This window comes from Pelecanus crispus, chromosome 1 (assembly GCF_030463565.1).
Source record: "Pelecanus crispus isolate bPelCri1 chromosome 1, bPelCri1.pri, whole genome shotgun sequence".
Classification (NCBI taxonomy): Eukaryota; Metazoa; Chordata; class Aves; order Pelecaniformes; family Pelecanidae; genus Pelecanus; species Pelecanus crispus.
Genome location: NC_134643.1, coordinates 200042650 through 200068425, shown reverse-complemented (window position 1 = coordinate 200068425; position 25776 = coordinate 200042650). Strand labels below are relative to the sequence as shown.

At 39.5% G+C, this 25776-nt stretch overlaps 1 protein-coding gene across 2 annotated transcripts in view; it reads right to left on the bottom strand.

Annotated features, from left to right (window-relative positions):
* Positions 1-15289: 15289 nt before the first annotated feature.
* DCLK1 (doublecortin like kinase 1) overlaps positions 15290-25776 on the bottom strand; it is a 253897-nt gene continuing 243410 nt past the window's right edge. The window contains exons 16-17 of one of the 2 annotated variants that reach the window (XM_075709381.1): positions 24865-24938; positions 15397-15454 (exon numbers count right to left, since the gene is read on the bottom strand). In XM_075709381.1, coding sequence (XP_075565496.1) covers positions 15397-15454; positions 24865-24938 — 132 coding nt within the window. Of the gene's footprint in view, positions 15455-24864; positions 24939-25776 lie in introns of both variants that reach the window. The other variant, XM_075709376.1, reaches the window with a different exon arrangement.

Sequence of the window (25776 nt, the reverse complement as noted above, 5' to 3'; positions counted from 1 at the left end):
TTGCAGAAAGGCAGCCAGATACGACCACCAAGCTGCCCCTTCAGGCAGGAGCACTGCCAACTCCTGTGCCAGCGGAGGTTTAGGTTGGAAATTAGGAAAAATTTTTTCATGGAAAGGGTGGTCAAGAATTGGAACAGGCTGCCCAGAGAGGTGGTGGAGTCACCATGCCTGGAAGTGTTCAAAAAACGGGTAGATGTGGCACTTCGGGACATGGTTTAGTCCAGTCTACCCTTGATTGGTTTAGTGTGGACTTGGTAGTGTAGGTTAATGGTTGGACTGGATGATCTTAAAGGTCTTCTCCAACCTAAACGATTCTATGACTATGATTCTAACTCCCATCCACCCCTCTCTGGCACAAAAGCACCGACAGCTAATTTAGGCTTCTCTCAGCTACTGAGCTGCTGATTTTCACAATACTTGTACGTCCTTAATTATTTTTGAGAATTCTGCCTCTTCTGTCCAAATTGGTTGAAATCAGCCAGCAGACTCAGAAGTTGTGAAGGGAAGAGTGGGCGAGGAGCAGGCCGATGACAGTGGGACACGCAGAGCGGAAAAGAGGTAAGATTTTAACTAATGGTATTCTGGCACCCGAACTAATGAATTTTTCCCTGCATACGCAGGCAAGCGGTGGTACGTTGACAGCTCTGTGGGCACAGGAGCCTTATTTGAGTGTAATTTAAGACACACAGGAAAGGCAGCACACGTGAGACTGAATGAAAGTCCTATGGGAGATTTTTCTTCCACATTTGGACTTCAAGTAAGTAGCAAAGTAAGAGTTTGACACTTGATTTCTGGGTATCCCATTCAATTTTCTGACTAGCCCAAATTTCCATTACCTCATGTGCAGTTTAACGCAAATCACTGGAGGGGCAAGTGCACAGCAGGGAAACAGCTGGGTGAGGGACTGTGGCACAGCAGACAGCGTGGAGCTTGCTGCCTTTCATGCGCTCACACTGAGGCCAGTTTGCCTCAAAATTGTCATGATTTTGTTTCACTTTTTCTCCGTATTACTCGTCTCTGTTACCTTTTTCCTCTCCTGGTGCTGTAATACTTTCTGGAAAAGTGCTCTGAATTTATCTTCTTTGCACGGTAGCCTGTGTGCATCGCCCCTCTGCCCCTTGGGCTTTGCCCAGCCCAGAGGCTGGCTGTAGCTGAAAGTGGTTGGGCTGAACAGCCTTGAAAGCTTTCTCTTCTCTTCGTCTGATTTCCATTTTTATTTCAGCAATGGGAGATTAACGAAGCAGTCTCCTGCTCCTCTCCCTGAACTGGGCAGAGGCACCCAGTTGCTGGGATGGCAGAGAGGGCACAGGGCACAAGGGCTTGAAAATGAGCAAACTTTTAAAGAGGGCCAAGGTGTCCCTGAACGTCACTGCCCCGAGTCAGCGCAGTGTTGAGCTGGCCCCACCAAAACATACTCTTTTCAGGGAGTGGTCCCACAAGGAGCCCTTGAACTGCCGAGACAGGCCATATTCAAACACAAGCTTGGCCAGCCACCTTGTTTTAAGCTCAGAGTGATTATGCCAGCCAGAATAGAAATAAAAAGGATTTTATTAACACACCTCCCACTGCCCATTGCATCCTTGCAGACAGATCCTTTCGCTCAGCCTTGGCTTCAGCCAACTCCATGGCTTCTTAGTTGTAGTAAAATCTGCCCAGACCATTTTGTTCCTCCAGATGCTTTTTTCCATCACCCTTGAGCTCCAGCCGTGTCTGTTCCTCACTGTTTTCAGCAGTGTCCCCATTTCTGTGAGCCCCAGGGCTCGGCGGAGCAGCCTGCACTGCTCCCAGAGGAGCTGGCTACTACGCCTCCACACGAACCACCGCCCCTCTAAAGAACACATCATGCAAGCTAACAACTAACAAACAAACCAGACCTTGGCCGTCACATAGGCCTTGGCTGTTCAAACTGACAGCTCATTTTCCCGTTGTTTCTTTGAAGAGCTCTAGTACCTCTGTACTCTTCTGCAAGGACATAAAATTGGCCACTAAGCTGATGCTGGGGTCAGCGAGAGGCCACGTGCTGCTCCTGTGATTTGGGCAAGTTGAAAAGTTTCTGGACACCAATAGTTGCGCAGGCTCACCGGAGGCCGTTAGAGCTTTACTTCTAAAAATCTTCATCTGTTTGATGTGCTTCAGGGCTTCCTCCATGCCAGCTGCGGTGAAGTCTCCCCTGAGCAGAGTGTAACCCTGTAGCACAGACACAACATCAGAGCTGCAGGCAGGAGGTTAGAACAAAAGCAGCTGTCGCCTCTTCATTTGGTGTAAAAGAAAAATCCATGGGTTTGGGAATTAAGTGGAAAACATGAAGTCTAGTCCTTCAAAGTGGGGAGCTGGGACAGCCAGTGCCTGCCCCCACGCTGGCACAGTCCACACAAGCCAGCTGCCCACTCCTCCCCTTACAGCGTTGCACCTCGCCATTGCTACATCGTTTGCACGCTTGTGCAGCATGAAATGCTCTGCAGCCAGAGCAGCTGGCCGTCTCTCGCCAGCTCCTGCACCGCCAAACCTTTTATACCGTGAGTCACTGAAATCCTACAGTCTGGAAACTTTTGCTTGGTTCACAGCGTGTCAGGTTTTTGTGCTCTCCTTTTCAGCTCATCACTCTTCACTGGGTATGTTCTCTTGATTTGTGAACTGCTGGTCTCTAGGAATTTCAGTGCCACATGGCTATTTGTGGTTTGGCTTTCTCCATCTATCATTTTTATATATATATATATATACGTAAACCAGTCTCCATCCCACTCCAGCTCCTAAGACTGACTGAGTTCTTAGCTTCTATCAGGGTTTTACCAGTGGCCTCAGGGCAGAGCAAGCCAGTTTCTGCCAGTCTGTGTTCCAATACAGGCATGTAGCCAGTCATTAAACCTTTCCAATGGCCTCAGAAAATTTCCACCTATAGCAATTATGGTACCATCAACCTCTAGTCGCAGGCAGGAACCTGCAAGTCTCCCTTCCAAGTACAGCTGCTATAAGGGGTAAAGGTTGACTTTTTAATGGCAGCCACTGCATATTTTACACAAATTAGGCTACTGAGCACATTAATACATGCAGTCAGCGAGTTAGCTACTTCACTGATCCATTTGGGTGAAATGGGAAGGCCTGCAGGGAACGAGGACCAGTTTCTCTTGACATGCAAAGAGAAGAGGACAACACTTTCTGATCCATGAAAGACTCACAATTAGAAGAAAATATTACAATTAATTACCCACAGGTGTTTTCTTGGCAACAACAAAAACGCCAAAGGGAAAAGTCCACAGTTTTCACAAAATGAACGCAGAAACAACACAAAACTTTTCTGCTACACACTGGTGAAGAAAGGATGGTGTTCTTCACTGATGCACAGAAAATTGGAACTCTATTGAGGAAAAAAAAAAAATCAGGATTTTCTCCTCCTCTAGCCAAAGGAAGGGACAGCTTCTGCAGGAGAGTGTTTGCACATCTTTAGTGGGACTTCAACCCAGCATTTCAGTAAACGACCAAATTGCTGTGCCATAGCAGCAGGATTGTGGTCTACAACACCCTTCCTCCCTTTGGGTCATGGCTGTCAGCACAGGGGGAACAGCTTGCTGGGCGGCTGTGCTTTGCTTCCAGCTCTGTAGCTGCAAAGTCTTAGGTAGAGAGGGCCCATGGGGCTCTGCAGCCTTCAGTAATTAGGTGTGCATTAAGAAAATGGTTTTAAAGAATTTTTAACAAACGAAATCTAGGCCAAAATGTCTTCCTCGGCTGCAGCTTAATTCAGCATCGCCTGGTCAAAAATGAGATATTTCATATTCTTAAGGAAAAACTGGAACTGACAAATTCATTACTTAATCAGGCTAATCTAGTAAATTAAGAGGTAATTCTGAAGAAATAATGAAAACTCTCTAGTGGCATATTAATTATGACTTTCTCTTCAGCTATTAAGAAAGGAGGATTATGGATGTGGCCAAGAATAAAGAGAGATCTATTTTCAGGGTCAGTGGATTTATCTTTTCAGGGATCCAACAGCAAAGAATAAATTGATTTCTCTCTGTGCAGGTGATTTGAGAAGCCTTGGACCAGAGATGTCTTTTTTTACTATACTGCATAATTAAACTTGCTATATTTCAAAGTGCTACTCCAACAAATACATGCAAATCCATGGTTTTGATCAAAAATCCAGTAACTTCTGATAGCAGGCAACTCTCTCAGTGCTAAAAGTTTAACTTCCTAATTGTAATGTCATTCATTAAATTTGCTCCCTGTGTATTTTGTTTCTTCTACCTAGAGCTGGTATAAAAGGATATTGATTTGGGGGACATCCTGGAACACTGTGGTACTATCTTTTTGATTTGACTGTGGCAATTGCACACAAAAATAACAATACCAAGCTCCATGTTACATGAAGGAAAATAAATAGTGAATTACCAAGGTTTCCATTCAGGTGATTTCTCTCCCTGTAGTGCATTATGTCTGTACTTCAGAATGAGCAGCTGGACATAATCTAGATCCTATCTTCCTTATCTGCCTGTTGGCCGAAGAGGAAAAACGCGATAAGATTTGGATAGTTCTTTGATGTAATGTTGTTAATCTTTCTCTTTTTTAAATGTTTCCAAAGTCCCATTTCCTTGAACATAACAGAAACAAATAACAGGAGGCAAGTTTGAGTTTTGAACAAGTTTCCTGTTTAGAAAAACAAAAGCAAACCCCAAACCCCAAATCCATCTGCTTTCCAGGGAAGACTTGATTAGGACCATTTACTACTGATTTGCAAGCTGCCTACAGGGTCCCCGTTGGCTGCCTGGTGCCTGGCACTTGCTCACAGCCAGTACAGAGGCAACAAACCAGCACCCCAATAGCTGAATTTTTCAGTCCCTTTGCAGAAGTGTGTCTTTCATGACTATCATTGGTTCAAGTATCTTTCAAAAAGAGGATTCCAGTGGCCTTCATTTAGCCAGACTAAATGTTAGTCAAGGAATCATCAATTTTTACCTTGTTGGAAGTTGCTGATGACCGTACAGTGCAGAGGAGCCTCATGGCTACTGGCGTTTTCTGGCAGAGACTAGCAGTGCAAAGCCTGCTTGCTGGCACACAGTGTGCCAGGGTTTAGTTTCCCACCTACACCACGACAAGCGGAAAACATTGCCTAGCCAGCGCAGCTCTGGTGCAGAGCAAAAAAGCTATGACCGGGGCAGCATTGAGGCTTAAGGTTTCCAGCAACTGCCTTTTCCTGTCCTGAAGGTTAAGTGGCAACAAATAATAAAGCTATATGTCATTTATCACTGTGGGGCAAGTGACCTCAAGGTGGAGTCTGTGTGTGTCTTCCTTCATCGTCCTTTAGAAAGCATTGGGAAAACCTAAAGCATGTAGGCAACCTGAAGGCAACACATGATGCCTCCTCTCCACATAGCCCTAGTTTTACTGAGCATATATAATGTTTAATCATAAATGATCGTGTCCCAGCTTCCTCCAAGTCTTTCTTCTTTTGTTACTGTAATTTTTTTTCACATCACCCCACTCTTTCAGTTTATTAAAAATAAAGAGGCTTTGAAAGACCCAGACATAAAGAACAACAGTGTAGAACTTGATCCCAACAGCCACAATACACACTTTTTTGAACTTTATCCCTTACTCTCATTTACAGTTTAAGTAACCACTGCTGTTGAAAGTAGTCCCATCTTCCCACTGCAGCAGTCACTTTTTCACACCCTTTTTCCTTGCATGCTGGTGTATCGGAGCAATGAACAGAACAGATGATTAATGCAGGTTAAAACTTTTTTGTTCCCCTGGAGCAGTTTCCCTGATCTGTTTTACCACATCGACATACAACATTTGCACTGCACGAGAGAAGAGGAGCGCAGGAAGGAGAAAGAAATGAATGGCCTGGAGGGCCTAGAGGTGTGTGAAAGGGGGCAGAGAAGAAGGGGGCTTTTTTGTTTGAAGACAGTGAAGGTTCATGAAGGTTTATGGTGTTCATGAGCTACTAGCCTTCATTTCAGGATGCCAAAAACTTGTGCTGCCAGTAAAACGGAGGACACACTCTTTGGGAAGACAAAGTCCAAAAGGGAAAGTACCACATGCCTGTAACCCTGTTGTCAGTTTATAATCTCTGTGAACATAAAAATTCATCTTCTAGAAAGGCGGAATACTAGCCTTTAGATTTGCAGCTATCTCGCGTATCAAGAATCATTCCATGAAACAGCTGCTAAATAGAAACTACTAAATTGTAAATGAGAGTAGGATAAAATACATGCTTTTATCAACGTAGATAAAATAGCACTTTTTCTGCCTTTCAGCAAAAATAATCGGAGAGCCCTGGTGGAATCTCATATTACTCAGACTCCTTATTTGTAGCTTTTACACTCCAGTACACTTGCTGATAATGTATGAAGTATGAAATTAAAACTAAATCAATTGTCAGAACAAATGAAAAAGTACACTATGCAATGCATTATCCTCCGGTCTTTTACTGCATTTCTTCATTCACCTGCTAATTCTCCAAATCCAGCCATTTACAATAAAACTTCCAGTCATTAGTGGGATTTAGCAGGCTTCCACTGTAAAATAGTATTCACATTTCTCATGAGAGTTGGTATGTATAGTGTTGAAGGGCACCAGATACAAAGGCTGTCAGTCTACAACTATATTTGATTTCCATACGCTTATCCAAACTCACCTCCTGTGCTGGGAAATTAACACATGAAATGCGAATTTTTTGAGTAGTTGCTTCTTTTTTTCTATAATCATGCTCATCAAGACTCACTTTGGTGCAGAGGTTTATGTGGGAAAACTAGGATGTGGCTGCATGACTAATTTTTAAAGCCTGTGCACAGCTTCTCAGGAATGCAGCTGGATGTAACTCCTTAGTGGCTTGCTTGTGATGACTGAATTGAAATAGATTGTAATGCTTCTCTGCTCAAGAAACATGAGCTCATTAGAAGTTGAGCCTAGAGCTGAATTGATTTGTCCTTCTCTACTCTTTTTTTACCATATTAGAGCAAATATTTTACATAAAATTAAGCAACAACTTAAAAACTTAGCTTGTAAGTTAAGGTGATAATATCAGATCTCATTCCTGTTCATTTACATTTATTAGCATAAATGGCAGGATTTGAAAAATGCCATTTGGCTTCCCTCCTGATTTTTGCAGCGATATGTATCATCTAGAAAATATTTAATTAGTACCTTGAAAATTAAAGATTCACCTATGCCATTCAAACCACATAGCAATTCCTAAGTTTCTTACTTTTCAAAAGAAATGAAATTTTTTCTAAATTGAAATAATTTAGAAACTTGTTTAAAGGCCACCACTTCCTTACATAGCTTTTTAACATGCATGAGAAAAGTGCTATTTAATTTCACACTCAACTAATCCTTGAACAATTTTCTTTCAGGTAGAATATAAAAGGTTATTAATAAATCCTTAATAAAATAGAAAATAAGTTATAGCAGATATGTCTTTAACCTTGGAACAGTTTGAGTAATATTTTTTCCCTCAGATAAGACACTGAACATCAGTATAAATGGCAAGTGATAAATTGGCCTCTGGGAATTACTCAGGAGTCCTCCTCCTCCCTTTTTTCACATCAACTCTCTCTGGAAATGCCTCTCTTGAACTACTTCTCATTTTAGCATCAGTCACTCAATTTGATTCCTTCCACCCCTTAACTATCAATGGCAAAAGTTGTCAAGATCTGATGTTACCCACCTTAAATTTTAACTCCCTATTACACTGAAGTAATTTCAGAAAGACTACACATAGTTAAGATTCAAGATGAACACCAAATTGTCAGAAGTTCCTGCCTTAAAGGCTTATTTGCCTTTTCCTATGTGCTTGGATTTACTGAAGAGAAAAAAACCTGTCGCTCTCCTTCACAAGATACAGCACCAGGAATTCCCTTGGACATATGATCCATTGCATTTATACCTTGCAAATAAACCTCTCTCTCAAATTACCAATTTCTCTCTTACCAATTCTCAAACTCTCACCAGATTATGGACCCCAGCTTCAATAGCTGTGGGCATTCTGTTTGAAAAGAAAATAAATTTATAGGTGCTGTTATTTGTATAAGACCCTTCTGGTCTTATTAGCAGATGTTGAAGCATTCCAGGCACCTAATGGAGATGCATACGTAAAAAAAAGTAATTACCTCTGAACGGCAATGGTGGTGGTGGTGGTGGTGGTAGTAGTAGTAGCAGTAGTAGCAGCAGCAGCAGCAACAGTTGTAGCAGTAATGTCAGCTCTTCTTGAGAGTAACTCTAGACAAGTAAGCTAGGCTTCTTTTTCATCACTGCTTTATTCTCCAGACACGTAAAATTAGATGTGTACGACTAAGTCTCATCACTAGCTTTAAAATCTGTTAGGAACATAGAAATACAAAATATCTTCTGGGTTTCTGAGTCCAATGTCTTCCTACACAGGAAACGCACGCATACTAGGACACATCAGAAACACCTCAAGAAGAAAGTTTCTCATCAACAGATCAAGTTCCACCTGAAAATCAGTTGGAGTTTCTTGGCTCCAATGGTTGTATTGGAAAAAAAAAATCCTCTAAAATCTGTTTGATCATTTGGTTGGAAACCATCTTCCAAATGCCAGTCTAAATATGTCACGGCTAATTTCTACCCATATACTTTTTTCTAGCTCTGTTATTTAGCGTAAACAGTTATTTTCCCAACCTGATCTTTACTCATGGCTTGACAAAATGTGCAGCGCTGCTGGCAGGGCAGCTGGACCTTTCTGTAGGTGCTGGGTACCCGGGCAGATGGATGCCAAGAAACGGCACAACTCTGTCCGGTGTCCCCTCCCCACCCACTTAGGTAGGCTGAACACTTTTGGAAATGACTGAGCTCTGTGGTTCATGCCTCAAGTTAATCACTAAGAAGGATTAGGAAGACATCTCTGTTACAAGTGTGTCATTCCATGAACTCTTTATTTTCTGGATGTTTTGTTCCTTCCTTTGGCCGCAGCTGCAGAAAACTGCAGGTAATATGAAGCCTCAATATGGCAACTCAGTTCTTATGGAAGCTTTTTGGCATGGGCTATCCAAGTATATATGCAGACAAGTATAAAAGGCATAGACATCCCTTTTTGAAAGCTGTCATTTCCCAAAAGGACCCATTAAGGTAGAAGCATGCTGAATTGGTATTAAAAAGAATTAATTTACAGTCATTTTTTAAACACTTTCCCCACTAGCCTGTATGTAACACTACTTCAAACAGCTACACACGGTCTCGTTTAGTGAATATATGAGGAAGAGGTCTGCATTATGTTTGCTAAAAGAACTAGGATTTCACTTCCATCTGCTGCTGGGTGTGTTTGAGTTGTATATTAATTATGCCTGTTTGTAGCTGTAAATTTGCTCCAGATTAGTAGCTGATTGGCTCCGCACATGGATTCATTACATTGAGTGGCTCCCTTGCACTTTTATAGTTTTCAAATGATTCCATACTTATACTTTTTAAACTGCTTTTAATACCTCTCTTATTCAGTGTGAGCTTTCAACCCTGTCTTATTCAGACAATTTTTTTCCCCTTAAGAGAAAACATGTTCCTGCGATTCTTCTCTTCATAGACCCTTTTGGCTGGTGTAATGTCAGCTTTGTCCATGGTGCTACTCTAAAATACAAGACGAAACTGCTTCTTCTCCCAGTCTTACAGGAAAATTCAGCATATTCACATTTAGCATTTGCTATGTGGAATGACTTAAACTAATGGGTTTAGGAATTACATGAGCACTCAGCAGGGCGTATATACATACCCGTTACTGCGCAAACTTTAAATGCTTGTCACGTTGAAATAAAACTCTCCCACATGTGGAACATTTTTGCTCTTGATCAAGTTTTCTCTGAGTTTTCTCCCTGGTTTTCAAAATGCCCAAAAGTTCTGAGCTGTCACCTTTGTAGTTAAGACCTGCGAGATATGCCTGGAAATGTAACACATCTGAAATGAGCTGCATAAAACAGCCTTTGTTGAAGCCGCTCCCATTTGTGTGTGTGTGTGTGTGAATGTTTGTGTACACTTAGAAAATAAATGTCGAAGAGGTCAAGCCGATTTCCCTCATATTTTAGGAAAAGAATCACTGTAAGCTGAAAAATTGTATGCCAAGTTTCTGCCTGAAGCAAATTTTTACAATCAAATTAAAAATCTTTGAGACTAAGAGTTTATAATGGAAAGACTAACACAGCCTTAACCATGGCAGCACTAGCAGGCACTGAAATAATATTAGGAAAGCTCTCCCTACCCACAATCTAAACTAAATAAAAAAGGTGCCATTTTCTAACATATACCCCAGGCTAGCAAATAACAATGATTTAATGTACTTGCCCTGTGGTAATATAGTCGCACTGCAAACCTCTGCGCCAATTTTTCTTTTCTTTTCTTTTTTTTTTCTTTTTAAACATATATGCCCCATAGGGAAAGGATTGCAATTTAGCTCTTATTTGTGGATATATCGCTTTCATTTCGACAATTCTTGAAAGCCTTCCTGCTGCCACATGCTACTGTATGTGAGCACCCAACTGAATAAAGACCCACCAGGCTTTTTCAGGAGTTTATTCACAGGTTTGGCTTTGCTTATTGTAGTATGCACCACATTTAAATTAGATGAGGGCTACTGTAAAGCAATAACATTGTCAATGACTGGAATCTCACTTTCCCCTCTAACAGTCTGAAGCAAATTAATGTATTGGTTGTTCATTAACAAGTAAACAGTTTCTGCTACAATGTCAAGGAAAAAGAATGTGTTCATTAATATGAACAATCTTCATCTACAAAGATGATTTACACAATGCATGTCATGAGATAGCTTTCCCCTAACTAGTACACTACCAAACTGAAAAGCTGATTCTTAGGACTTTCTTGAAATTACAATATTGTTTGTTTACCAATAAGAAAGACAGTCTCAGTCACCTATGCCACCATTGTAAGCTCTATAGTAAGTACTTAAAAAAAGAGAGATTTCTGGAATCACTTGTGGAATTAATAAAATTGATAACTACAGACTTACACTGCATCAATGATACATATTATTCCTGTGATAAGTTAAGCTAAAAATAAGATTAATTTGGTTATAGAAATTCCTTAAACAACAACACTTAAATTATTTCAAACTTGAAATTTTTCAAGAATTTTCTGAAAAAATCAGCAAACACTGGCTAAAAAAGCAAAGCAGTTTGGATACACCAATGTAATCAGCATGCCTAGTGCTTTTCTGTTAACCCTCTGAGTAGAACCATAGTATTCTGGATTTTTTGTACATTAATGCTATGAAAATTGTAACTTATAGAAATATTAATTTATATGTCATTACTTAATAAATCATGTTCTAAATATATTTGGGCTAGGCACCTTATCTAGTGAGCTATTCATCCATCCTAGAATTTTAATTATCCACTAGAGAAGCCAGTCTCTAGCAACTATAAGGGAAGTTGAGATGATTGCCCTAGATTAGATGCTTAACTCTTAGATGGCTACATCTCAATGAGACAACACCCAGCTCAGTATTGTTTAACTAATCCCGTGCTATCACCTATCAGTACTACCTTTTCACATCAAAGTTTGCTTACTGCACGTAAGTTCACTAGAATATTGCACTTAGTTTGAAGTCCATGTTATCCCCACTTACATTTAATTGAGAGGAATTAAGCTGGAAGTGACCCTGTTCTACTCTTCTCTTAATACGAAGATCAGAACGACAGGCATCTCCAGAGACCAAGTATTAGATGACCCGAATCACCCTTTTGAAGTGCTTCTCTCCATCTCCTTGGTGATAGACGGTGCCTACCACGACTGCCATCCATCTCAGCTAACTATGTAGGCTTGGTGTGGGAGGAAGTTGGCCTTGTATATGTAATAAGCATTTAAAAAAAAGAAAAATCGTTGTCACATTTAGCACCAATAAGATGCAATGATTCAAAAGGGAAATGAAGAAAGAAGTCAGGAGGACTGCTATGTATTACCGTAAAATGACCACAGTGTGCTATGTGCTCTCCCAGATTATCACATTAGAAATAGTCTGTTAGCTTTGATTTCTTTTTTTCACTGGTCTTTCAGGTATTTTTAGGGCCACGTATTCTGTCTTCACTTACCCCCAGGAATTCAGAGGTTAGACAAGAAAAGGGGCAGTAACTGCCAAACAAGCCTGAACCGTTATTATTTCCATGAACCCATACATATATATGGTTATATTTAAAAATATATATGGATGTATTTAAAACCATCATGGAAACCACTTTTAAAACAGTTTAAATATTCAGATACCTTTCCTTGAAGCCTAAAAAGAGGCTATCAGCAATGTGAAACCCAATCTCTCACAGATCTAAAAATAACTTAAAATAAATATTTTTATAGTTATGTTCATAAAACATGAACCAAAGATCAGAAACATATAAGATGTTGGGATGAGTAGGGATTTCAGGATCTAGGATTATTTTTACATACATTTTAAGTAGTACAAGATGGTGTAAGATGAAGGAGCCAAACATCTTATTTTAATGATAACCCTGTATTCCAAAGCAAAGCAAAGGAAAATCCCAGACGGGTTTTTGAATATTTCTCATGCATAAGGTGAAGCATATTTTTATATTCATTTTTTTTCTGCTGACTTCCCTCTCTAATTAAGAAGAATGAACATCAGCCTTTGCTTTAAGACTGCCAAATTTTCCCAATAGTCAAGGAGCATGTGGTATTAATGGACACTTTTTTATTACCAAATGTATGTCTTGCATTTATATGGTTGACTTGTATCTCTTCTAAAGGGAAGGCTGTGATATGGTGTGGGAAGGGCAATGCTGGAAAAAATATGCGCCAGATCCTGATCCACTGTAAGTTGATGTAGGTAAGTGGCAAGGGGGTGGATTTACCTTGGATGAGGGTTTGGTCCCATGGAAAAATAATCCCCATCCTATCCAAATCTTATCAAACTACAGCCTTTAACATCACAATGGTGGTGGCTGTCCCTGTCTACCAAGGGCCTGCTCTCTGCAGTGACTCTAGGTTGGATGGGCATGGTCAAGGATTTGCCACGGTCAAGGATTTGCCACAGACGTAGCCCTTTCCAAAACCCTAAAATCTGAGAACTTTGTATGGCAGTTCCTTTTTCCTTTAATCTCTTGCCCCTGTGGTGTTCTCCAACAAGACACCTATTTGCTTCACTTGGGTTCCACACAGAGTAACTGAGGCCGCGCACAGGCCTTCTGCCCATGGACATACGTTCAGAGGTCAGAGTCTCCTGATGGCTTAGGGTGAGGTTCATTCTGCTAAATTAATGATCTCAAGTTTGGTGTCCAATGTAATCTTCCACCAGCAGTTCCTTCTACAGTCAATGGAGTGAGAGCAATAGGTCAATCAAAGCATGAGTCCTGCCTAAAATGCGTGCCCATGACAGGTGAGATGAATCAAACCTGGAAATGCTTATCTCTCTGTATTACCAAGGAAGTCTGGAGATCTAGTTTTGACTAGATGTCTCACTTCTAGATTATTAACATCGTGTGAAATTAACTGCATTCTGTATGAAATACTTGTACCACTTGTGTGAAGACTCATAAGATGAAATTCCTGTATTTGAAATCTTCAGAGCTTGTAATATATAAATTTTCATGACTGAGACACTGAAAGATGCGTTTTAAAGGATGGAGAAACCAAACAATTTCAACATTTCTTGAAATACGGTTCAACTGACGCTTCCAACTAGAAATGCAAAAGAGCATCACGCTAGCTCCAACAAGCTGCAGGTGCACATCAACAAGCTGCAGGTACACATCCACTGCCACAACTGCTCGCAGGGACATTTCCATGAGCAAACACAAGTCGGAATGGAAACAGCACTGTGGGCAACTTGCCCTGTTCCTCCAAAAATTATTTCTACTTCCCAGTAAGATCAGAAAAGTCTGCATATCTTTTTGGGCAGCATATTAATGTTTCTAGCTGTGTGATATGAAAGAAAAGGGGAGAAAGAAAGAGAGAAAAGGGGCAATGAGAGAGAGGAAACCACATTTATGTGACTTTTTAAAAACTCTGTGAGAAAATTTTAACTTTAGAGGAGAAAACTTCCATTTTATCTGAGCAGTAAGAGAAAGTATAAATTTCATAATGTTGTTTTTTATTTTAGAATAGGATTTGGGAAGTTGCCTTTTTCGTTCAAGTGAAATTCCAAGTGATTTTATAATAATTTTTCTTTCAAATTATCACATCTGAAGCAAAAGTCTACAAAGCATAATATTTCTGTGGAAGCCAGCTTTAGGATAATGGTTAAATAAAATGCTATAATGCTGTGTAGAGGTTTTAACAAACCAGAAATATGTATACTCTGTGTAAATGCCCATTTTATTAAATATTACAAATAGAACTGGTTAATAATTTTTAGTTTCTCCATTCTATGACAAAACTTTCGCTAATTCAGTTTAGGCTTTACATATATATTAAATGACTTGTATTTTCCCCGATTTAGAAATACTCTAGCTATTTTAAGGGTAATTCTCATCAATGTTAATCTTTAAAAGTCACTCTCCAGGAATAATCAGGTCATGCTGAGAGGATGCTTGTACATTTCTGAATGTGAAGCAAAGGAACCAGGAACTTCTCAACTAGATCATTACATACCATTACATGACAGAACGTGTCCTTAAGCCATTTCCTAAGACTCTGCATTGTCATTAGCAGCAAATGATATGGAAGCAACCTTTTGTGGCCATCATTATGTCATCTTCTGTAAACTATGAGGCTGCCCTAAACTTAAATTCCCATTTAGCCTGCATAATATCCTCCAACAACAGTCACTCCCTGTGGAAGTATGATGCAGGTTTAGAATGAGCTGCTGTAGAAGATACTGTTTTATTTTCATTTTTAAAGCCTGTATTTGTAACCCCAAAGCAATAGTGCGTTTGGTATTGTTTTGGCCAGAAACAGCCAAGGAACTTTAGGGTACTATAAAAGATATGTGCGTATAAAAGCAAAAAAGCCAGAATAAAGCCCTAATGTGGGTTGTCAAGATTTGATTGTTTACTCAGAGGGTTAACATGTGCTAAAATTACATACTGCAGTTCCTAGCTTCACTGATGAAAACATTCACTGCTTCTATCTTTAAATAAAAAAGCAAAATAGCCTTAACCCTTTGAGGATCATATTAGCAGCAAGTTGCAATCTAAACAGAGAACAAGTATTTCAATCAATTAGGAAATTATTCTTACAAAGATTCTGTGAGCACCCTTTTGTGTTCCACCATGCCAGCGTTTACTGCTGGATAGATCAGCTGTAATCATTTCACACAGGTCTGGAGGATTTTCAGGGTCTCAAAGGGTTAAAGCCAAGACTTTTGAGTAAAAGTGTTTTATTAAAAGGGTGAGTTAGGCGAGCGAACAGTCTCGGATGAACTTGGTGAATAGTCTTCCGATTCGGAGTTGAGTTCAGGTGGAGCTTGCTGTGCCTTATAACGTCCCCTCACATCCTGGTTGCGTCTTCGTCGGAAAACCTGCCTCTCCTTATCAAGAGCGGTGGTCTGGCAGGGGCATAAAATAAGAATAAATGAAATTAGGCTGTGTGTGAAATGCAAAGGTAATGAAAACCATGAGGTTTTATGTGGCCTGCAAATACCAGGGTCAATAAATGTTCAGACCAAATTAAACCTGTTCTGTCTCGGGCAGGTCTGAAAGGTTTAGCCCACAACATAGCTAAATGCTTTAAAAAGTGCATTTCCCAAACCTTAAGAGGTAGCGTGACATCATCAAGCAGATACAGTACCATATATATGGATGCCATATGTTCTACTTCTGGATGCTATTAATTTCATCCTTTAACAGATTCAAATTTCAAGCCAAATACCAACTGACCTTCCCCCCACCCTTCTCAAAGTATAAATCTGTTTCTACAGGCAAGGCAGAGATGTACGCTTGTCTTTGATTTGACCTAATGAAGGCTGATACACACTCACCCATGTTCAAGTCAGTGCAATTGGCTAACAAAGATGGATTGTGATGAAGTTGTCAGACAAGAGAGAAAAACAAACACCGAAGGGAGCTAACCCAGCTCTTTGACACCTCCTCATGCCGCTCAATGGATGTTCTTAGGGAGAATGCTGAAGAGCTCTGATGGAAAGACCCGTTTAGCCTGACCACCCTGTCTCCTCCTCTTAACCAAGGTCTAGCGAATTAAATACTCCACTAATTTTATCTCGGTCTATCTGGAGTATCTAGAAATGGGGAAGAACAAAGTTTACTTGATGGTCTTTATATTTTGATCAGTTTCTGCCACTATTGAGAATGCAAGTCTTAATAAGATGGCTGTGACTTCTAGCCACACCCTTTCTTCTGCTTTGTCTGGCACATTTACAAGGAGAAACTGCAACCCAGGTAAGGGCAGCCCAACTCTGGCCACTGGTTTCAAGCATGAGACTGGGTTTTGCTGTTTCATTGATTACACGGTTTTAGACTGCAGTCCCTGAAATGGCTGCAAAATTACAAGTTCAACAGGATGGCCTTGGTTCAGCAAGAGCACTTTGACACCTAGTTAACTGCCTTCTGAAGCAGGGCTGCCTTCTTAAAACACGGCCCATGATTTTTTTTGAAAAAGCAAAATGGGAAAAGGCAGGTAGCTAGTAAGATGACATACAAAATGCAAACAAATATCTGATCATGGCACTGGAGGCAAAGACGACTTTGAGAACTGAATAGGTTTAACTGCTAAGGCTTGTAAAATTTGTCCCTAATATGAAAATCTCTATTTAAAAGAACGCAGCCAAAAGGTTATTCGGCTTCAAAGGATTTATTGTTTTCTCTTGAGATAAACATGACTGATTTCTCTAGAAAATTTACCAGTTATAGTGTGAGCCTCATAGGAGAGGGGAGATGTATTTATAGGCAACATATTTTTGAGAACAAAATGAAAACTAAATCCATCATACTGGTGCAGAATAGCATTATAGCAATCCCTGCTCTAAAATAATGCAATCAGCATTCAATAATGATGTAATAGAGACAGAAAGATGGACAAGAGTACAGAGCTACTATAGCAAATGGATTTAGTTAGGCTAAATTGCTGAACTATTATTTTTGTGTCTAGAACCTACGTAGCACTACCTTAAAGGGGTAAAATAATTAACTTCAATAAGTTCATCCCTGTATTTTAAATAATAACTGCTGCAAAATCCAACACTTCTCATCTGCTGAGAATTTCTTTGTTTACTGCTAATGTTTCGGTTAAGAGATCTAATTAGTATTTTCAACGCGTTCTATGTTTCTTAGCCTTGAACCAATTCAGTGTTTGATTATTTTTTAATGTGAAACAGAAGAATACCTAGATCTTTTACACACAGTGAATATACTGCGTACAGTATGTAATTCTGTGTGAAAATTGAAAAGAATGGCATATATTACCATTCTATAAAATACAGATTTCCATTTAAAAGATTTTTTTATGCTTACAGGAAATTAGCATTTATTTAAAGTTTAAACCACATCCATCATCCTGTGGTAATAGATACTCTCCTCTGAGAAAGTTAAACACTTCTGGCCAAATAAATAAAAATATTTGTATTAAAATAAAAATTTATTTTTAAAATCTGCTACATGAGAATGGTAAACGTATATGCAAAAACCGAAGGCATTTAAAATTAGATAAGTTACACAGAAATGAACACTTCTGAATAAAAGATTCTTTTTGAAATTTAGCCTAGGATATTTCTTTTTTACAGGACAAAATTATGAAATTGCCAGCTAGCTAGATAATTAGATATCAGGACATCATTTTAAAGATGTCTTTAAAAAATAAACCCCACAATACTACTTTTCTACTCTTTTGGGGGAAGCTTTGGGTGCTTTTGTTTAAATATATTTGTTTAAATATACGTAAAGGCACTTTCTGCCTTGTTAATAAAAAATGTTAAGCAAAAAAAACCTGATGATACCACCTAATCCAGTACCCTATGCTGTAGTTTGTAGGACCAAATATTTCTGGCTTCCTAACCGTTCAGAAATTTCCTGAGATATTTTGAGACTATGTTTTTCTTTACATTTTTATTCCAAGTCTCCCTTGAATTTGATCTAATTGCTCATTATAAAAGCATGCTTGTAGACTCAGGGGCATTATTGTGGTTACTCTCCTGGGCTGAGAGACATTCAGAGCCTTTCTCACCCAAAGAGCTTATTGAGTAAAAATATATAAACTCACAGAGAGCTAAAGAAGGGAGTATTTATCTACTGAAAGCAAAAATACACAGGTCATATTCTAACATTCCATGTTTCACACATCAGAACCACAAAATGGGTCAGTTCTGGCCACAGATGGAGCAGTCACAAGCCTTACAGAACTTGCAAGACCGGGCTTTTTCTGCCCAATGTTACGATGACGTTTTGCACTTCCAGTGTCTATTACACTCTGCATTCTGCACAAATGCTAGTTTTCATTTAATGAGGTCACGGTTATTTTTTACCTCTAAAGTATTTCAAAATTTGATAGATTAATGCTTTAGAATGCAGGGGAGATGGTAAGATACATTTGAGTAATGACTGCATGTGTTTTTAAGTGCAGTTTTCACCTACTGTACCCTCTTGTGCACGTGGGCATATTCCAAAAAAATCAGCTTTTTCATTATTATTACTGTTTTTGTAACAAAGGCCTCTTATACGCATTGCCTTGGTTTAATAGATTTATTATTTCATCTACTGTTCAGCTGGGTGGTTCGCCGGTGCATGAACCAGTCCATTATGGATTTCCAGGGCATTTCTACTTGAAGCTACTCTTTCAATAAATAATAAGTGGATCTGAAGTGCACTTATGCTTCACAGGGCTGCAAATCCCAGATTTTCATTATCACATTTTGACATTTTTCCTGGCTTGAGGTGAGAGAGTGAGAACTTTGAGCACTATATGATAGTAATGGCAACTAAAATGTAAGGATAGCATTCTTATTTAAGATATGCAGCTGTCCTCTTACAATCCATATGAGGAAATGTAGAGCTTCTTATCCAGCAGCAGATAAGTGGATTGCCTCTAATAGTTTGGTGCTGATGGCTCTGAAGCACTTCATTAAGCACTAATGTATTTTGCAACAACATTTAGTAATCCTGACACCCGGTACCAAATGGTTAACAAGCCATTTTTGGAAATGCATTTAATTTGAAGTAATGGAGCATTATTTTAAAATAATTGTTTCTGTCACCTATATACTAAGGTGCAGTTAGCATTTTTTCCAGGATTTTGCCACAGGGAGTGTCTTCTTCCTGATTTCTATGTCTTGATGTTGCAGGACTCCTGAGCCATGCAAATTCTTTTTTCTTGGAAAACATTGAACTCTGTGTTTCTGAACAGACATTCAAAAACTACAACTGCTTTGATATATACGTTGGATTTGCAGTGGGAAGCACCTTATTTTAGCTGTGGGGTGATATTTTCTGTCAGGTCAGTAATTACTGGATTGATGCATTTTATGAATGCGAGCAGTGACTGGTTTTCTTTTCACTTGTCTTAATTTACTGCTGGCCACCAAATATAGATATATATTCATTTCATTAATAAAAGAACATTATTGTGCATTTTGCCTCTTAGCCCATCCATTATTCATACCAGCCAGGAGACTGAACTGGGGATGCAGCTGTTCACGCATTAATCTAAGAAACCCTTCCCTTCACTCGCTTTCATTCTGCAGGAGCGTATTTGCAATTTGTTTGCAATTTTCATGATGCTTTGTTTAGTGTGTGGAATTACATGGACATATGTATTGAAACATTGGTATTTTTCTTCCAGTGCATTCTTTTATATACTTGTATATGTATGCATGTATTTAAATGTTCACACCTAGGTAATTTTATCCTATTTCCTTAAGCTTCTGGCTAGTGACCTCGATATGTTGAGATATGTAATGGCAGATTTCCCTATTGTAAAAATGACCATTAAACAATGTTCGTGGCACGAGCCAGGCAGCCCTTCAGTCTGACCTTTTTTTAATTTTTCCATGGGTTTCTCAGGTTATATATATATATATAAATATATATATATATGTGTGTGATTGAATCATGATTCAAGACACTTTTTGGAGTACTTCAAACTTAGAAATGCACCTCAGTCCAGGAGTGAAAGACACATGTTATTTTTAGCCCCTCAGGCACAAGCTATAACTAAGTCAAGTTACACGGTGATTTGGAGACGTGCAAATGACCACATCGAGGGGACAAATTAATCGAGTGGATTTGAACCTAGACCTCCAAATACAAAAGGCCAGTGCTTTAGCGCACCATGTAACTTCTGGCATGGAATTTAGCTAAAATGAAAGTAAAAAAGAAAGAAAACCAAATCAAGTTGATGTATGCTTTGTACTGTATTGGTGAGTGAATACAAAGACAAGTATTCTACACGTATAACTGCTGAATTCATATTGCTGTATAAGTTTGTGTTTACTCTTTGACATCCCCCCTTTTTAGAGACACAATCCCTCAGCTGGTTTCAATTACACGTGGAAGAGACTTAGTGCCAAGTTGTTTGCATGGGTGAATTTTATTTATAGTTTGTAGATCAGTTGTGGTTTTCTTAGTCAAAGAGCAGGGGAAGAGATTTTAAATGAGTTTAGATGTTTGCCTGTTTTTACCAATGTTCAGTTTACAGAGGGTTTTATGGTATTAAAAATGGCACTTTACAGATAGCAAGCCTGATTTCCAACTTCCTTGTCCCATTGTCAAGACGTCTGGCTGTAACTTTTGACTTGAAAGTGTACTGTGTCCACTTCTGACAGGTGTAAGTAACTCAACAGATGCACAGTAATGGGAATTCGGAACCAAACACAGAGGATGGAACTATGGTTTTCAAATAAGATATTCAGATTTTTTTTTAACTGTGACAGAGACACCTGTATTTTAAAAATCCAGTATTGACTGGATTGATGATTTTGTTAAGCACCCAGTGTAACTCATCTCCTTGCTATTATCATTACATAGATAAGATCATTAATGACTTTCCCATGCATTCCCTGGGTTTTATTTTGCTCCTTTAGCTTTTATATAGTGTCTGTGGATACATAAAAAAATAACATACGCTAGCATTTTATACTATTCTTATATATAATACTACATATACTAATATTTTCTACTACTATTTTACGTTAGATACACCCACACTGGTGCTCCCTCAATATTCTGAATCAGCCCAGAAAAGGCAGAAAATTCAGGCCATTCTGTCAGTAGCAGATTAAAATAATGTTAAGATTCAGACATAAACCAAAACCAGTAAGGAAATTCAGGGTCAAAGAAAACATTGGTAAGTTATGCAAAGTATTGCCTTCAAAACGTGCTGCCATTAGGAGGAACAGGTAAAGCAGCTGAAGAAGGCTATGGACCAGACACTGCAACACTTGGGGCTAAAGAGAAGGCTTGAAATACTTTCACCCTTAATATTCTGGCTTAGTTACAAGAAAGCCAAAAAAACCTTGAGTCACACGAACTGTTAAAAGCCTCAGTTAAGTACATCTTAAAGAAAAGTTCCTTATAAGAAAGTAAATCTATCAGTTATGATATTTCTGAAGGACAATGGAGGTGCCATTTGGATTTTTTGTGGTCACTGTTGCTAAGTTCTAGTAGAAGGGAAATTATAAAAGATGAATGCATTGGTGTTAACCCTTTTACAGAGACCTATCAGACAATGGGCTGACTTTGGAGAAAAAAAAAGAAATCCCAAACATAGTACCTCTGCCCAGAGATGGGTGCTGTCTTTGACTTGAGTTGACATGGCCAATTTGGGGTGAATGAAGGTGTGATTGCACCATGGACATTACCCAGTTACACCAAGGCTGGCTCTCCTGGCTATCAAGAACAGTAAGTCTCACCAGCCTTGGGGCAGTGCAGGCAGTGGGGGTTTAACTGGGACCTCCAGATCTCATTCCCTACTGACTCTGCTTTGGCCTTTTCTGCACTTCTGATTGCAGGGCTGATGTCCCGACAGCATTAGGTGGGTTGCTTTTAAAACATGTATCAGTCTGGGGTCCAGATGATGTTATTGATTTGGCCCCTGCATTTTTTCTGTTCCTCATATTCAAGGACCACTGTAAGATTTTCCAGGCATTATATCTCATACCTGCTACAACAACTATTACTGTACATAAGGTTTGCTGTATTTTAGTACCTCAAAAAAGTCATGTCACTTTTGCACGTATTATCTTAAAGGGAATAAAACAGGATGCAGAATAAGGGCTCAGAAAATTAGGACTTTGAGGCACTTTGAACAGGGAAGTCTTTTAGGCAGAGAAAGGAAAAGGGTTTCTGGTTGACTGAAGGAGGAAATAGTGCCATTTAAAAAGATGTTTTAGAAGACTGCTAGAAACTAGGGATGAAAACGATCAAAGGAGTGGAGAAGAAATGAATAGTTTAACACTAACAAAGGGAGCAAGCATTACATTTTCCTTGGGACTTGCTTTCATTTTTCGCTGACTTGTGAATTCAGGCTAATTTTCACAGGGCTGTGATAAATTAACTGTTTTATAGATGGGAACTGACGAACCTTTTCATATGCTTTGCATTTGCACTTACAGTTACTACTAAAAAGTAAACACTTGCTACATCGAAATGGTTTTATTTAGACCAAAATGTTGGTCACTACAGCAGTTGTTTGTTTCTTGGAGATGAAAGAGGACCAAACACAGGGCAGTGCTTGTTTGGAGGTATTCCCTGTTATAGCATTTCCTAATTAAGCATCTCCGCCTAGGAGCCCTGCTCTCCCAATTTGCCTTTCCACACTAGGTGCCCTGTTTAGAAAGCACTAATTACAAACATTGTTGTTACTGCCCCCAGCTGGAAAACAGAGCAGTTTATGTATGAATAAGAGAGATTATCGCCCATCTGCTCCAGCCCATTATTCAGGGTTGTGTCATTTTGTATGCTGATGGCAGCCATTACTAGTGCTTTAGTCAAATGGCCTTTTTTTTTTTTTTAATTTTTATAGCGTTTATTTATTTACCAAGTTGCAGAATTAGAGTCTTCCCCCTGCCTCACCTCCTCAAAATGCGTATGGCTTGTTTCAAAATCTGGGCTATGCAGTTAAACTGAGTCAAGGCCAATCTGAGAGGAGACGCTCACTTTTATCACAGGCTCCTGTTTCTGGTGGTCTGCTCCCCAGAGCAGAAGCTGGGGTTTTAAAAGATTCAAACATTGCGTTTAGCAAATGGAAAGGCAGATTTTTTTTTTTTTTTTTTGTGTGTGTAAAATAAAAACAGTAAAGCAGAGAAGGAGTGTAAGCTGGTCATTGATAGCAATTAAACTCCAGGAAGATAAATAAAACTCATGTGAGCTTCCCCCGTTTTACACAGGAGGCCTTAAATTTCCAACTATCTGACAAAGTCCTGCTTGACACAAAATGCCATCTTTCCTTCGTAAGCGGAAAAGAAAAATTCCTCTATCAAACCCACACTTCGCTAAAGCTGGGCACTCAGGCCCCAATTCCCCCCTTCTTAAAAACCAAAAAGCACAGATGCTGTGCTGCCGTCTCTCGGCTGCGTTACAGGGCTGGAGCCTGCGAGGCGTGATGCCAAGTGGCCAGGACCAAGCGGGTTTTGCTGTGTCCTTGCAGGCTGTGGTAGGTTTCTAGCCACGGACACAAGTGTGTTTGGCTGGAATTACAGGTACTGCTACACACTCGAGCACTTGGAGTGAAAACTTTTCTCAATTCTTGCTAGCCAGCGTTCTGCTGAAGGATGGGAACTACTTTTCTACTTCTTGCCTGAAGAGCGGGATTATTTTTGGTTTTTCTTTCCCCAGAACATCCATATCAGAATCTACTTAACCGTCAGCGTGCGCTCAGGGAACGGCTAGGTTTTATGGAAACCCTGCTGTAGCCCGATGCATGCACTCAGTGAAATGATCCAGGGTGGGAGTTTTACTTTACTGGAAACACTTGCAGTGATCATCTCTGCTGTTTCGCTAATGCAGTTCATTTGCTGGGTTTTTCCAAATACCTCACGGACGAGTTTTTAAAGGCGTCAATCACTGCAGTGTTAGAAAACGCCGGTTTCGCAAGAAACTTATAAAAATTTCTCCAGCTATCACAACGCAGGTCTTGTGAGTAATAAGTAGGAAAAAAGCCAGCAAATAACCACTTGATGGAAATTCCAGGGCTCTGGATTGACTGAGGAGGTGCACGGGCCTTGCGTGGGCTATCAGACCTGGATCCTTCCCTGCCCCCACTCCAGAATAACCCCCTCCCGCCCAGAGTCCCATTTTATCACACAGGTTAAGCCAGCTAACAACAACCCTGGCACAGTTACACAATGAAGAAAAATATATTCAAAGGACTCATGCAATAGTTAAAAAAATCAAATCAAAATAAATAGGTATCAGAAGGGTTTTAAAAAAGAAAAGAGAAAGAATGCATTGTTAGAAACACAAGCTTACCAGCACATACAATGCATTGTTTTTCAATGAACTTGGGAGAGTTTCTACATACCGTGTTATGTAAATGCATTGTTCAATCTAAGGTAAGGATTGTGTTTAGTGGGTTTAAAATGACAGCATATAGCTCCACATCTCGCATGGAAAAAGAGGAAAATATATGCTGAGAGCCTGTTGCCGCTCCGTGTGTTTCCAAACAGGAGCGCAGGGGAAGCAGATGCCTGAACAAGCAGTAGGGAGGGGGAGGGTGCGTACTTCAGCATATCTAGAAGATTTTCTATATACACTGTCCTTTTAACTATAGGGGAAATTGATACTGAGCATGTGCGATGAAGAGAAAGCTGGCGATGTGGGTGTGAGGGATGGGTGAAGAAAGGGAATGAGGGGGTGTGGCATCTCAATCAAGATTAAAACGAAACTGATAAAGCAGCATATGGACCGGATAACAAATCAAAAAGCATGTTTATCCACTGAAGGAACTGGTTAATGGAGACTGCCAGCACGTTGCCATGGAAACACTGACTGTTGGCGCTGCACCATCTCATACCTTATCCAATACATTCCTGGTTGTTGGTAGTAGTCCAAAGACCCTGATCTCTTGATGGTAAACCCGTGGTCCAGCTGAGCAGAGAGAAACGGGGCAACTCAGTGGATCGACATTAGGCTAAAGAATTCAGACTCCAGAGCAAGCTGTTCCTTATTTAGTGCATATTTACTGTTTTCACTTTCAGAGGCACTTATCTAACATCCTAAAGCCACGTACCGGAGACGAAAACGAAAAAGGAAAAAAAGTAAAGAAAGAAAAGAAAAAGATACTAACTCTAGATTCGGTCTTGCTAAATTAGAAGCCAATTTATTCAAACTAAAATGGAGTTCGTGAAATAGGTTACTTAATGCATAATGCATTCATTTAAAAGTCTGACAAATATCTTGTTACCTCCAAAGACAGAAGTGCCCTTTTAAGTTGCACATACCAGTAATGGAAAATTATCTTTTGCAATTAAACTGAGAGGTTTAATAATTTTTTAAAAAATGCAGTGCAACCATTACAAGGAGCAGGCTAGACAGACTACACAAGGCTTAAATTAGACCGCTTCATAATCATGGAATGCGTAAAGATGAAAAGAATCGGGTTTTGATACCCCATCAATCATGGTAATTCATTTCTAAAAATGCGTTAACCTTGGAGAGTTGGACTACTCAGAACCATGAATAACATTGTTTATCATTCCAGCTTTACACCTCATGCTCAAAAAGATAACAGTACAAAACTATTCGGTTTAAAATTGCACCAATTAAAGTCAAAATGGAAATGAACTTAACATTGTGTCCAGGAAAGTGTGCTCTTGATATTACTTAAGGAATATAGATCTTTTAAGTTTAGTTTATCATTAGCAGAATCATGTGCATAGGAACAAAGAAAATGTGTTGTTTTTCTCTAATCCTTCTGTGCTGCATT